Consider the following 15,817-nt stretch of genomic DNA (forward strand, 5'->3'; position numbering starts at 1 on the left):
GGAGTTTAAATGGTCTATTTTTGAAGCCTATTTTATTAATACATATTGGGGTTTTTTGGGGTTTTTTTCCAATTTCATCTCTATGTTGACTTCTCCTCCTTACTGTGAACTTTTATAAAGCAGGAAAATCTAATAGATTCTTAAATTAATTACCTTGATGTTTAATATTTTTATGTTAATATTGTTCAACTATTACCTGTACAAGTGTTAGGCTTGTTTGATTTATTGAGATAATGAAAAATAAAAAAATACTCTCCCATCCATTCCATCTACTGTACTGTGTCATATTGATGCTTTGACATATGACAAATTATAATTGCTATGCATGCAGCAGAAAACTCCCTCCCTTCCTTCCCCCACACCCCCTGCATCAGACATGGGGGAAGCCACCGCTTGCCCTGGATTGACACCAAAAAGTGTTGCTACTATTTGGGTTTCTGCCAGGTACTTTTGATCTAGATTGGCCACTGTAGACACAGAAAACTGGGCTAGATGGACAACTGGTCTGACCCAGTATGGCTATTCTTATGATCATATGTAACAAAGTTTTCATGTGTCAGTGATGACACTAAATAGCTTAATGCAAGCTCTTCAATACCAGCTGCCTCCTGCAGGAACTACCGTATTTTCACTCATATACCGCGCACCCGTGTAAAACGTGCACACGGGTATAGCGCGCTGGAAACTGTAATTTATGTAAATAAATTTTTATATACCGCGCACACCCTTATACCGCACATGCCGCCCCGACTCTCCCGTCGCCGCCCGACTCTCCTTTCACCCTCCCCGATTCTTCTCTCCCCCTTGAAGTCCTGTCCCCACCCTAAAAGCCTGATGCCCCCCCCCCGACGTCCGATTCATCTCCCCCGCAGGACCGCTTGCACTCCCACCCCGAAGGACCACTTGCACGCACTCGCACCCCGAAGGACCGCTCGCACGCACTGGCACCCACACCCCCACCCCGAAGGACCGCTCGCACCCCCACAGCCTCCCGACAACCCCCCCCAACATGTAGAAGCTCCTACCGTTGTCTTGCTGCTTCCTCTTCCAGCGGTCCCGCCCTTTCTCTGATGTCAGAGAAAGGGCGGGACCGCCGGAAGAGGAAGCAGCGCAGATGCAGGGCTCACAGAAGGGCCGGGACCGCCGGAAGAGGAAGCAGCAGGACAACGGTAGGAGCTTCTACATGTTGGGGGAGGGGGGTCGGGAGGCTGTGGGGATGCAAGCGGTCCTTCGGGGTGGGGGTGCGGGTGCCAGTGCGTGCGAGCGGTCCTTTCGGGGTGGGGGTGCAGGTGCCAGTGCGTGTGCGTGCGAGCAGTCCTTCGGGGTGGGGGTGCGAGCGGTCCTGCTGGGGGGTGAATCGGACGTCGGGAGGAGAACTATGTAAAATAAAAGTTGTAAAACGCGCTCACGCGTATAACACGCAAGGTTATGCATGGTTTGTAAAAATTGTGTATAACGCACTCAAGTGGAGATTTCCTTCTCTTGAGATAGTGAGAAAAGTAATGAGGATCCTCAACAGAATCCCAATCAGATTCTACTCTAAAATCAAAATTTATTAAAAAATTTATATACCGCATACAACTATGGACAGAATTTCAAGCCCGCCTTAGTTCAGTGAATCTATGCCCACACCCTAAAGGGCACTGAGGTACAGACCTGCCCTCTGACTCTGGGGAAGATTTCTCCTCTGATGTCGAAGGCAGTACTGCATAGGCCAATGCTTTCACCTCAGGGATCCTGTGCCGAGGATAGCGCCACAGGCCTAGCATGGGCCTAGGAAAGATGTATGATCTGAGCCTGAACTGGTGAAATCTGGCCATTCGCAGTAACCATTATCTCTTCCTCTAAGAGATCCCATGTGCCTATCCCTGGCTTTCTTGAATTCAGATACAGTCTCTGTCTCTACCACCTCTTCCAGGAGACTGTTCCACGCATCTACCACCCTTTCTGTAAAAGAGTATTTCCTTAGATTACTCCTTAGATTATCACCTCTTATTCTAGAGCTTCCTTTCAAATGAAAGAGACTCGACTCAAGCGCATTTACATCATGTAGGTATTTAAACATCTGGGCGTCATTGTGGAGCCTTTAGTGCATGGAGCTGGAGGGAGTGAGAATATTGGAAATTTCCCTGATGCAATCACTCGGTGGCAAAACAAGAGCCTTGTTGGAAAAACTGTTTTTCTTCACCGTAGCATTGTGGACTAGCTGAGGTGCAACTTCATCATGATCAGCAGCGGGGCCGAGCACAACAGTCTTCTATTGTTTTCCCTGTGCACAGTGGTGTGGGGTAACCCATTTTGAAAGTAGCATTTTGTACTTTGTGGAGTTTTTTGCCTATGAGACAGAAATTGACTGGCTTATAACCCGCATGACTTTGCATTTCTTAGCATTAAATTTTAGCTGCCAAATTTCAGACCATTCTTCAAGCTTCGCCAGGTCTTTCTTCATGTTATTCACACCATCTTGGGTAGGGGGCTGGATAAAAGGGCAGGGGAGGGGCACCAGCACCCTGGGTGCCTCTCACCCTCACTACACCACTGTGCACAGTTCACTTGTAGAAGGAAAATCTGAAGGAAGCACCCCATTCCACTGGCAATGTGGGAGGTGATGAAAGTTGTGAGTAACATACTTCTTCAAAACCTGGTTCGCAGGAATGGACTGATCACCAAACATATGGACTCCTGAGTAGATGTAACAGAATTTGTTTTAAATTTACCTCTTAGTAGCTTCATTACATGTCCCCTAGTCCTAGTATTTTTGGAAAGAGTAAAGAAGTGATTCACATCTACCACTTCCACGCCACTCAGTATTTTATAGACCTCTATCATATCTCCCCTCAGCCTCTTCTCATGGTGTCTATAAAGGGCATTTTTTGCTCCCAGTCTGGGCATTTCCTAAAGCCTTCTTTCCAGTCTGGGCATTTCCTAAATGCCTTCTTTCCTGTTACTGTAAAAAACGGGCCACAGAAAATCAAAGAAATGATAGCAAAGTCCTAAGTTGACTAAAGGAAGAGGCATTTCTCAGCTGGCTGATTCTTCTCCAAAAAGGTGGCCTTTCGAAAGGAAAACTGAAAACCTCCTCAAGCTTGACAATTTTGAAGAAAAAAAAAAATCAAGAACATTAAAAAGGGATGAAAAACCCTGTATAGGGGATGCTTTATGTATAAGAAAGGCAATGGTTCTGGAACACTAACTAGAGCAGGCATTGGAAAAAAAAAAAAAAAGTGAGCATTGCTCTTGAAAGAAAACAGAGAACTAAGCCACGCCATGCAGCTCTAGATACCCAAAAGATATTTGTCAGGATCTTCCTGAAAGTACATTTTGTACTGGTGATACTGGATGAAGACACCCATCAGCTCAATTAGGTCATTCATCTTGCTTTCAGAGAAAGTAAATTACTACGTGAAAATGTGGTCAAAGCTCTGCACAGCTGATAGTCCAGATGAATCATTACACCAACATGGAGAAATATTTAAATCATGAGTAACAGATAAGGTAATTGTTGATGCCTTTGGAGCTGAGAGCTGTTAAACCACCCCCTTCCTCCAGTTATTCTGAATTTGGCAATATTTTACCTATTCAATTCCCTTCAGTTTTTCAAATATCTACAAGGCCAAATGCAGGACATTTGTGTTATGTGTCCTTTGTCTCGTCTGTCTGATTTGAATAACCGTAAGTTCTGTTAAGCAAGGGCTGTCTTATATGTGGCTTAGTATACAGAATAGCATATGTCTAGTAATGCTATAGAAATGGTAATTATTATTATTATTATTAGGAGCAGTAATACACATTTTCAAAACTAGGGAAACCCCTAGAAAATGAGCAGCAACTTGTGTCTTCCACTGGATGTTTCCTGTTTATCAGGAGTATTTCATTAGATCTGGTTAGCAAAACCTGATTTTTATTTATTTATTTTAAATTCTGATCATGCTCTGTTATCCAAATGAAAATCTCTATTTTCTAAATCTTATTATTGCTGGGCTGGGTCATATGGGCTTACACCTATTGCAAAATCTCATTTATTGGTCTGATGGCTGTAGGTAAAAGATACAATGCATGTGGATAAGGGATGAATTAATGCAAGAATGTTCAGGTATAGGGCAGGAATATTCTGTCAACTGAGGGAAATTCATTCTAGCAACAACTCTGGATCGTTTTGGTTCCAAGATGCACTTATTTGTTGTAATGACATCATCTAAAAAGGTTGTTAAAAAGTAAAGTGTAACAAGACTGCAGTGAGAAGTTGGCAGAGCACTTGCTTTGGATTCATTAGCCTGGTGATCTACATACTGCCGACATGCAGAGAGCTGCTATAAAGGAGAGAACTCACATTCCTCTTTGCTGGGCGAAGGTACATTCGGTTCGGTCAAGAATTGCTGGCTGGCGTTAACAGTCTGCGCGGTTAAAGAGGTATTACGGTTGTTGCTTTTTGTTTCCTCAGAAAACAAATCTGATTGGCTGTTGCTTGTGCTAGGGATGGTGTCGTCGTCGTCAGGCTGCTTCTTCTGAAAATCTGTCACAACAAAGAAAACGAAAAGTCAGAAATGACCAGCCCGAATAAGTTCTTACTTGTTGTCCATTTTCATGACCTCATCCAGCTAGAAGAGTAGCAGCCGGATGTTCCCGTTACCTCTCATGTGTATTCCATGTGGCTTAGCAGGAGTACACTAGCTGGTATTGGTTGTGGGACATCCGGTCTAAAAGGCCCTATATATCTGTAGTTATTTGTGATGGGGGAAGATGACCTGTCTGAACACAACTCGTGTAATTTCCAGGGCTGTGGAGTCAAGAGTAGGAAGCAATTTGGGCTGTAGAGTCAGAATCAATGTGCCGACTCCAACTCCAACTCCTAACAGAGTTAAATCATGTAAATATTATATTATAATGCTTAAATGTCTTATTTCGGAGATGATCATTTACCCCTCTCCTTTACAAAGCTGAACTAGCGTTTTTAGTGCCGACCTCAGCGGTGACAGCTCGGACGCTCCTATGAATTCTATGAGCGTCAAAGCTGTTACTGCTATGGCCGGCGCTAAAACGCTAGCGCAGCTTTATAAAGGAAGGAGTTAATTAACCCATTTGTTTCAGGATATTTTTTACTTTTAGAATATATTTTGATATCAAGTTCTCCGATTTATTCATTTGTTCAATTTTCTGTACTGTTCTCCCCGGGATCTCAGAACAGTTTACATGAATTTCAAGCATTTTTCCCTGTCTGTCCCAGTGGGCTCACAATCTATCTTAAGGACCTGGGGCAATGGGGGGATTAAATGACCTGCCCAGGGTCACAAGGAGCACCGTGGGTTTGAACCCAGAACCTCAGGGTGCTGAGGCTGTAGCTTTAACCACTGCCCCAAACACTCTCCTCCTTGATAATTACAAAATGTAATATATTTTATGATATTTATATTAGTGAACATGGCACCTAAAGAACGACACAGGGAAGAAAGTTTGTCCTTGTCCCAACACCTGGGAACTCCTAAACAGATATATAAATAAAGGAGTCTGAGTCAAAATCGTAAGATTTTGTGTACCGACTCCACAGCCCTGGTAATTTCAGCTAGTTTGAGTGCTGAACACTTAGGGATTCAGCATGAAGGGAGTCATTTTCTAAGGTCATTTTCTTAGCTAATTTGGCAATATATGTGCATAAAATGGCTCTTAAAATAAGCACTAGGTGCAGGATAATACACAATGGCATAAAGAGGCATACCTTTACTGTCAGCATCGCTGGGTATGTGCTCTGGGCACAGCATGGGCAGGACTGAAAACCACATGCATTGATTATACAATATTCTAATCTACATATGTACTAATGAACATTTAAATCATTGATGAAACCTTGTTTTCAATTCTAAAGAACATCTCTAGAGGGATACACTGTCCAATAAGACAACCCCAGTACAGGCCATCAATGCTGTAACTCACTCTGAGCTATCAGTGAAAAGGTATGTACTAAATGCAAATGAAAATGATTAAATAAAAAAAAAAATACATCTAACATGTTTTGAAGACAGAAGCTATCCCATACTCACAGAAGAAACCAACTAGGAGAGGTGGTGGGTTGTGAGAATGTATGCCTACTGTTCTCAAGGACAAGCAGGCATTATATTCTCACTTATGGGATTCCCAAGCCACCAGGATCATGGCTCTGGATAAGGATAATGGATATATAAACACGAGCCTGGAATAAACCCAAGTGCGATTGTTCTGCCCCCACTTTATGTCGGCATTTGCTCAGTTTCTTCTATAAGAACAAGTATATAAGTTAAGATATATAAGTAAAGTGTGCTTTGTGGACTTAAATCCCCAGAGAGCTAGGCTGCAACTACAGAGCTTAAGACCGCCCTTCTTCTTCAGTTTGAGAGAGAATAGTTGCCATATTTATAAGACTGTGTGGCTGTATGAGAATCTGAGTAACATTTTTTTCCCACCAGGTTTACTTCCTTTATTTCTAACAGTCTAACACAGCTTAGGTTCTAGCTAAGTCTGATGCACAGTGTTATTTTCCACAAGGTGTGTGGACACACTCCCAGATTCCCTTTGAATAGAATATGCTAGTAGTGTGAGAAGATTCTGTGAAAGCTGAACTGCCTTGAAAACATCAATTGTAAGTGTTTATTCTTTCTTTCTTTTAAAAATGTATAGACCACTTAAATCTAAGCGGTTTACATAGGAACATACATAATATTAAAACAGACAACACACAGCCCAGATATAATAAAACAATAATGTTTACATTTCTCAGTAACACGATATTGTAAAGTGACTACATCAAGTTCAAATTCCTCCCTTCCTTTACTTCTCTCAATTTTAGAATTTTACGATATCATATTGAGGTCAAAGTCCTCCCATCATATATTACATAAAGGCATCCATGAACAATTGTGTTTTCAACAGTTTCAGTCCATACATAGTCTCACGGATCCAGGAAGAGAGTTCCAAAATTTTACTCTCACATTAGAACATGAACACCCTCGATCTCACATAATGAACTCTATCTTCCTTATCAGTAATCAGCATCATTTTTCTTTCGGACTGAAGTTTTCTACCTGGTTTATAAATCTTCTAGAGACTTTTAAACCATAATGGAACAGACAAATATAAAACTTGGTGTACAATCAAAAGCACTTTGTAACATATTCACTTTTATACTGGAAGCCAATGTAATCATTTCAAAATTGAAGTGATATGTTCTGTCTTAGGTATACCAATGATCAACTTTGCTGCAGAGCTTATCAATTGCTGCAAGGATTTACATTTCATCTTAGTCACACCAAGGAAAAACATGTTACAATAATCCAATCTAGTTAATATCAATGCTTGAATAACAGATTGGAAATCACATGATGGAAGCATCGATTTTAATCTATATAGAATATGCAATTGAGCATATCCTCCCTGAATAACCTTAATGATTTGTTTTCCCATTGAAAGAGTGGATTCTAAGCAAACACCCAAGACTGTCATCTCTCTCTTTACCGTCAATAGTGTTCCCATTACAAAAAAAATGCTCAGGAACCTTCACCACTCACAATCATTATCTCAGTCTTACTAACTTTCAGTTATTAAAGAAAGTTGTTCAGGAACTACAGAGTATGGCTTATATCAATGAGAACAGGTTACTGGGATAACAGGATACTGGGCTTGATGGATCTCTTCGGTAAATACAGACGCAAAAAATGTGTTCAGTTTGTCGGCAATTGCTTTGTCCTCCTTTAGCACTCCCTTCATTCCACCGTCATCCAACAGTCCCACAACTTCCTTCGTGGGTCGTTTCCCCTTAATATATTGAAAGAACGGCTTGAAGTTTTTCGCCTCCTTGGCTATTTTTTATTCATAGTCTCTTTTGGCCCCTTTTACCGCCTCATGGCATCTGCATTGATGATGTTTGTGCTTATTCCAGTTTTTGACCTTTTCCATTCCTTAAATGAAGTTTTCTTGTCTCTGATCGCTTCCTTAACCTCTACAGTGAGCCATGCTGGTTCTTTGTTCTTTTTCCTCTTGGATCCCTTGTTGATATGTGGTTTATAAAGATTTTGCGCCTCGGTGACCGTGTCCTTAAAAAGGGACCAAGTTTTTTGTTTTCTTAATAATTCCAAACATTCTATTTGCTTTCCTAAAGAAATCCACTGCTACACACTGAACAGAGGGTTTCACTGCATCAACAATGACATCTAAATTCTTTTCCAGAGCAGAGACTCCGACATAATGTGGAATCTTGCATCATACAGCTTTGTTCCACTATAATTCAAGCCTACGTACTCATATATGTAGGAAAAGGGAGATTTGAAGGAAACCTGTAACCCGTCCTGAGCTCTTTGGGGATGACAGAATAGAAAATGAAATAAATAAATAAAACATTTAAAATACCTCTCTAGTATAAATGCGGAAAAGGCTAGCTGGCCTCTTTCATCTGAAAGGAAGCTCTGGACAAGGGAGCTTAGGGTAAAGGTGAAGGATGACAAGCCAGACATAATTGAAATAAATATTTCTTTACAAAAAGGGTGGTGGATGGATGGAACTTGCGCCCAGTGGAGGTGGTGGAATCAAGGACTATTTCTTAATTCAAAAGAAAGTACAGGGAATGTCTAAGGAAGAGAAGGGGAATACAGAGCTCATTAGTTGGTAATATATGGTCCTCATCTACTTTCAGGGACCTCTGAAGAAGACTATCGTGTCGAAACACGGACCATTTGGGTCCTATGCTTTTAGGTTTTTATGCAGATCATTTTATTTTCAGGTGGATTGCTTAATTGTACCTTTGGAACTTTGACATTTTTAATAAAGTCCATATCAGGAACATCGTCACTCCAGTGTTTTTTTGGTTTCTCCTCATCTATGCTCATTTTCCTTCTCTGTATATTTCTATCATCTGTTTGGTTGGTCTTTTCAAAAGATGTCAGCCTTCTGCATGGTCACTATGGATACTACTACTGCTATTATTTCTAGAGCACTATCAGACGTATGCAGCGCTCTAGAAAAGAGACTAGAATGGTACACTGATGAATGGAGAAACAAAGCATTAAATCTATATTTCATGGCACATTAACAAAGAAATTTATCCTGTGAAAATGAGATGCGTGTAGGGAAACAGCAGAGCCTACAAAACAAATGAAGCACTATTATATCAAATTAAACCTTTAGCTAATTTGCACGATAGAAAAGTAGGTGCTAAGCATTCAGAGTCATTAAACCCGACAAAAAAAAAAAAAAAAAGAATATATATATCTGTATACAGTAAAACCTTGGATTGCAAATAACTTGCTTTGCAAGCGTTTGCAAGACAAGCAAAACATTTTAGTAAATTTCAACTTGATTTACAAGCAATGTCTTGCAATACAAGTACATACAGTATACATGCGTCACATCATAACTGAGCCGATGGTTCTTCTCTCTCTGACGCTGTGGGAGTGTCGTGACTGCTCTAAACGAGCAAAGTCTTGCAATATGAGTACATACAGTATACACGTGTCACATCATCACAACTGAGTCGATGGTACTTCTCTCTCTGACGCTGCGGGAGTGTAGTGACTGTTCTAAACGAGCGAGATCTTGCAATACGAGTACATATAGTATACACGCATCACATCATCACAACTGAGCTGATGCTGTGGGAGTGTAGTGACTGTTCTAAATGACCAAAGTCTTGCAATACAAGAACATACAGTATCCACACATCACAACTGAGCCGATGGTTCTTCTCTCTCTGACGCTGCGGGAGTGTAGTGACTGTTCTAAATGAGCGAGGTCTTGCAATACGAGTACGTATAGTATTTTGCATTAAAGTTTTTGGGTTGTGGAACGAATTGTCTGAGTTTCCATTATTTCTTATGGGGAAATTTGCTTTGATATACGAGTGCATTGGATTACAAGCATGCTTCTGGAACAAATTATGCTCGCAAACCAAGATTTGACTGTGTGTGTGTATATATATATATATATATCTAATATAATAAAACGCTAGGCCACGCATGCGCAGTCCTATCGCGTGGGTCCGTTTTCCATGAGATGTACAGCATCTCAGATAGGAGTGGCATGCGCCCGAAATACTCTCTCTCCTCCCCCGAGACGGATGTCGGACGCGGCGTTTGTCTCCCCCAAGGCGGATGATCTTATGGGAATCAATGTTCTTCGCTCTGCCCTGCTCCTTGCCTTACTATATTTTTAAGTTGAAAGAACAGGCAGCGGCTCCTCTCAGGATCCCCACCTGTGTCGGAAGTCCAATGCAGTCGGGGATCTTGAGAGCAGCCGCCGCCGCCGTGTCTTTCAAGGAGCAGGGCAGAACGATCTTCAAAATGGCGGCAAATCGATCTCCGTTCCTCGGGGGGGGGGGGGGGGGGTCTGGGAGGAGAGGGATCGCGGCCACACCGAGGAGCCCAGCAACTTTCCGCTGTCCGGGACCCGACTCATTTGCCGCCCCCCCTCTTCCCTTACCGCGGACCCGACTGCCGATTTAAGCAGCGTGTCAGCACTCTTCACACGCTGCTTTGGGCCCTTCTACTGCACTGATTTATTCTGGCACGTCCGGAGCAAATCAGGGCAGTAGAAGGGCCCGAAGCAGCGTGTGAAGAGTGCTGACACGCTGCTTGAATCGCCATGTGTAGTCGGACTCGGACCCACGTTTGTAGTCGCGACTGTGGGAAGGGAAAGAGGATAGAGGAAATGCTAATGCAGGCACAGGGAACTGGTGTGGGGGGAGGGAAATGGAAGGGGGAGGGAATGCTACTTTGGACAGACAGACAGAGGGAGGAAGGAAGACAGAAAGACAAGAAGAAAGACACAGGGGCAGGTGCACAGGGAACTGGTGTGGGGGGAGGGAATGCTGCTTTGGACAGACAGACAGAGGGAGGAAGGGACACAGAAAGACAAGAAGAAAGACACAGGGGCAGGTGCACAGGGAACTGGTGTGGGGGGAGGAAATGCTGCTTTGGACAGACAGACAGAGGGAGGAAGGGACACAGAAAGATAAGAAGAAAGACACAGGGGCAGGTGCGGGACAGCGGGAGTCGCGTCAGGAGGGGTGCGGGATGCCGCAGAGGGAACTTTTCCAATGGGTGCAACTGGGCGGCTGTTGGGAGCCTCTGATCACGGGCAGAGCAAGGTAAGTGTATCATAGGGATAAGAAGGAGGAGGGGGGGGAGAAAAAGGAAGGGACGCCTACTGCTGGACAGGGGGAGAAGGAAAGAGGTGCTGATTGACGGGGGGGGGTGAAGAAAAAGGAACAGAGGCCTAATGTTGGACAGGGGGAGAAGGAAGGTGCTGCTGGACAGGGGGGAGGTAAAACAAAGGGAGAAGGGCTGCTGCTGCATAAGGAGACCTGTAAAGGGGGGGGGGTGGACACAGGGGAGGTAAAAGGAAGGGAGAATGGACAGGGGGAGCAGGCAAGGGGTGGTGATGGACAGCCAAGGAAAAAGAAAGACAGAAAGAAAGAAAACGGCTAAGGAGAGAGAGAGAAAGAAAGAAATAAAGAGAGACACACACACATATATTCTAGCACCCGTTAACGGGCTATAAGACTAGTATATATATATGTATATATATATATATATATATATATATATATATATATATATATATATATATAAAACCAAACTGAAGTCAGTTTCCAGCTATCATGCAAGTAGTTAAACAACTTTAAACTCTTCCGTCACAGAAATTATTCTGAACATCCTAGAAAAAAGGGGCAGCAGAGAGGGCATTCTACAGAAACTCCTGGAAGAGCATCTTTATCAAAAATTTCTATTCTGTTTATGACGACTAAATAGTCAAGTCAAAGCGGTTTACAAAACACATTCATAACACACACAGTTTCACCGAAAATACTGATTAAAATTTAACAGCATTTCTCCCCCACCCCCCAGGGATTAGCAGCATATCATCGGCAAAAGAAGCCCTTTAAGAGGAGTGTTTTCAATTTTCTTTTAAGATTATAAACATCCATTTCCATTCTTAATTCCTTAGGCAAGGCATTCCATCACACTGGAGCCATCACTGAAAACATTTTCATCCTGATACACTCATATTTAATGTCTAAAAAAAAGGGTTTTCCAACAAGAGCTTGTCCAGAATGTTGGGCCTGCGGTGAACACATTTGTGTAATCTGGTAAACAGAGATTGTGGTTCAGTTAAATGCACAACTTTAAAAGTTAGTAACAAAATGTTAAATTCCACCCTGCTCTCAATGCAACTTTTTAAACAAAGGAGTGGCACTCGTCCGCTGTGATTTACCCTGCCAAAATGTACATTTTGCATTGTTTGGATTTGTCAAATCGAATACTTTGGTAATCCCAACCAGACAGCATTACAAGACAGAGAGAAACTACATTGGTCATCACCTGAAAGAAAGATAAGATTTCAGACCTCTAACCCAGTACAATTTCCTATAGGCAATTTTTACACTATGCTGAACCTGTACTGATATATCAAAATTTAGATAAGAACATAAGAATAGCTTTACTGCGTCAGACCAATGGTCCATCACGCCCAGCAGCCTGTTCTCACGGTGGCCAATCCAAGCCCTAGTAAACAATGACACGGGGAAAAAAATGTGTCCCCGTCCCGTCCCCACAAACACTGTCTCTGCCCCTCCCCCATGATCACTGTCCCTGCCCTATCCCCGCAGCATCCATATAAGCCTCAGTAATGCAATATTTAGCTTATTCCTGCCTTATAAATCAAAGTTCTGGCTGCTGAACTAGGGAAAGAGATGTTCAGCTGGCAGGGCTTTGTTTATAAATTTTTATCAACACAACTAATATACTACTTTATCCTAAAGCAAAAAAAATAAAAAAATAAATATAAAATTTTTTTTTCTACCTTTGTTGTCTGGTTTCTGCTTTCTTCATCTTCTCATTCAATTCCTTCCATCCACTGTCTGTCTTCTCTCTGCGTCTTCCATTTGCTCTGTTACTGTGCCTCTCCCTTCACTCCCCCCCCCCCCCGAATTGATCTGGCACCAATCTTCTTCCCTCCACTCCCCCATAGTCTGGCATCTCTGTCTTCTTCCCTTCCAGCGTCTTCTCCCCACTCTTTGTTCCCCATTTCCTCTTCAGCATCTTCTTCCCACTCTCTGTTCCCCATTTCCCCTTCAGCATCTTCTCCCCACTCTCTGTTCCCCATTTCCCCTTCAGCATCTTCTCCCCACTCTCTGTTCCCCATTTCCCCTTCAGCGTCTTCTCCCCACTCTATCTTCCCCATTTCCCTTCAGTGTCTTTTCCCTACTCTCTCTTACCCATTTTTTTCAGCCTCTGTTCCTCTCCACCCCCCTTCAGCGTCTGTTCCTTTCCTTTCCACTACCACCCTTCCCTCTCACCACCTTACCTCCCTTCAGCAACTCTCGCGCGGTCCGAGCATCTCCCTCCCTCCCCTTACCTTCGCGGCACGTTTTGTTTATAGAGAAACTTGCTCAGGCCGCCGGAGTCTGCCTGGAGTCGCGTGCATCTGTGGGCGGAAGCTTCTTCTCTGACACAACTACAGGCAGACTCCGGTGACTTGAGCAAGTTGCTCTCTAAACAAAACGTGCCGCAAAGGTAAGGAGGAGGGAGATACAGAAGATAGATTTGGCCGGTAAGGAGGGAGGATGACCGTGTGCGTTCCCTCCGTTAACTGTGGGGACAAGGCCATTCACCGCTCCACGGGGTGGTGAATGGCCTTGTCCCCGTACCTGCAGTGAACACTTTTTCCCCCCTCACTGTTTTGGCAGGTTACCCGCGGGCAACAGCCACCATGTCATTCTCTAGTCCCTAGTACCTGGCCAAAACACAAGGAGTAGCAACATTCCATGCTACCGAGCCAGGGCAAGCAGTGGCTTCCTCCATGTCTTTCTCAATAACAGACTATGGACTTTTCCTCCAGGAAATTGTTCAAACCCTTCTTAAAACCAGCTACGCTATCTGCTCTTACCACAACCTCCGACAATGCATTCGAGAGCTTAACTATTCTGTGAGTGAAATAATATTTCCTCCTATTGGTTTTAAAAGTTTTTCCCTGTAATTTCATTGAATGTCCCCTAGTCCTTGTAATTTTTGATGGATTGAAAAATTGATCCACTTGTACCCGTACTACTCCACTCAGAATTTTTTAGACTTCAATCATGTTTCTCCTCAGCTGTCTCTTTTCCAAGCTGAAGAGCCTTAACTTTTTTATAGTCTTTCTTCATACGAGATGAGTTCCATCATCTTCGTCGCACTTCGTTTTCTAGTGCTGCAATATCTTTCTTGAAATAAGGAGATCAGAACTGAATGCAATACTCCAGGTGAGGTTGCACCATGGGGCATTATTTATTTATTTTAGTATTTATATACCACTTATAGTCTAAGTAGCTTACATTCAGGTACTCAAGCATTTTTCCCTATCCATCCTGGTAGGCTTACACTCATAAGAACATAAGAATTGTCGCTACTGGGTCAGACCAGTGGTCCATCGTGCCCAGACGTCCACTCACACGGCGGCCCTCTGGTCAAAGACCAGTGCCCTAACTAAGACTAGCCTTACCTGCGTACGTTCTGGTTCAGCAGGAACTTGTCTAACTTTGTCTTGAATCCCTGGAGGGTGTTTTCCCCTATAACAGCCTCCGGAAGAGCGTTCCAGTTTTCTAATGTACCTGGGGCAATGGGGGATTAAGTAACTTGCCCAGGGTAGAAGAAGCAGCATTAGATTTGAACCCAAAACTTCAGGGTGGTGAGGCTGTGGTTCTAACCATTGCGCCACACGCTCCCCATTATAACATTCTTAGTCTTGTTAACCATCCCTTTTTTAAAAATAATTCCTAGCATCTTGTTTGCTTTTTTGGCCACTGCTGCACATTGGGTGGAAGGTTTCATTGTATTATCTACAATGGCACCCAGATCTTTTTCTTGGGGGCTAACCCCCAAGGTGGACCCTAGCATATGGAAACTGAGATTTGGGTTATTCTTTCCAATGTGCATCACTTTGCATCTGTCCACATTAAATTTCATCTGCCACTTGGATGCACAGTCGTCCAATTTCCTAAGGTCTGCCTGCAATTTTTCACAATCCGCATGCATTTTAACAACTTTGAACAGTTTAGTGTCATCTGTAAATTTAACCACCTCACTCGTTATTCCAATTTCCGGATCATTTATAAATAAGTTAAATAGCACTGGTTCCTGTGGCACTCCACTGTTTACTCTCTTCCATTGAGAAAAATGACCATTTAACCCTACCCTCTGTTTTCTATCCGATAACCAATTTCTAATCCACAACTGAATTTTGCCACCAATTCAATGACTCTTTAGTTTTCTCAGGAGCCTCTCATAAGGAACTTTGTCAAAAGCTTTCTGAAAATCTAGATACACTACATCAACCGGCTCACCTTTAGCCACATGTTTATTCACACCTTCAAAGAAGTCAAGCAAATTGGTGAGGCAAGATCTCCTTCGGCTGAACCCATGCTGACTCTGTCCCATTAAATAATATTTGTCTACGTATTCCACAATTTTATTTTTTATAATTGTTTCCACCATTTTGCCCGGCACTGAAATCAGGCTTACCAGTCTGTAATTTCCAGGATCTCCCCTGGAACCCTTTTTAAAAATCGTCATAACATTGGCCACCTTCCAATTTTCAGGTACTACAAATGATTTTAGCAGCAGGTCAGCAATTTCATGTTTGAGTTCTTTCAGTACCTGGGATTTATACTGTCTGGTCCAGGTGATTTGTTACTTTTTAACTTGTTGATTTAGCTTAGTACATCTTCCAGATTCACCGAGATTTCTTTCAGTTCCTTCGCATCATCACCCTTGAAAACCATTTCTGGTGCAGATAGATCTCTTACATCTTCTTCCATAAAGAC

At 42.8% G+C, this 15,817-nt stretch overlaps 1 protein-coding gene across 1 annotated transcript in view; it reads right to left on the reverse strand.

Moving 5' to 3' along the window:
* The window catches only part of ZFAND3 (zinc finger AN1-type containing 3), a 499,096-nt gene that overhangs the window by 195,779 nt on the left and 287,500 nt on the right, over nt 1–15,817 (reverse strand). The window contains exon 3 of the mRNA XM_033938373.1: nt 4,331–4,513. Coding sequence (XP_033794264.1) covers nt 4,331–4,513 — 183 coding nt within the window. The remainder of the gene's footprint in view (nt 1–4,330; nt 4,514–15,817) is intronic.

The sequence above is a fragment of the Geotrypetes seraphini genome, chromosome 3 (genome assembly GCF_902459505.1).
Source record: "Geotrypetes seraphini chromosome 3, aGeoSer1.1, whole genome shotgun sequence".
NCBI lineage: Eukaryota > Metazoa > Chordata > Amphibia > Gymnophiona > Dermophiidae > Geotrypetes > Geotrypetes seraphini.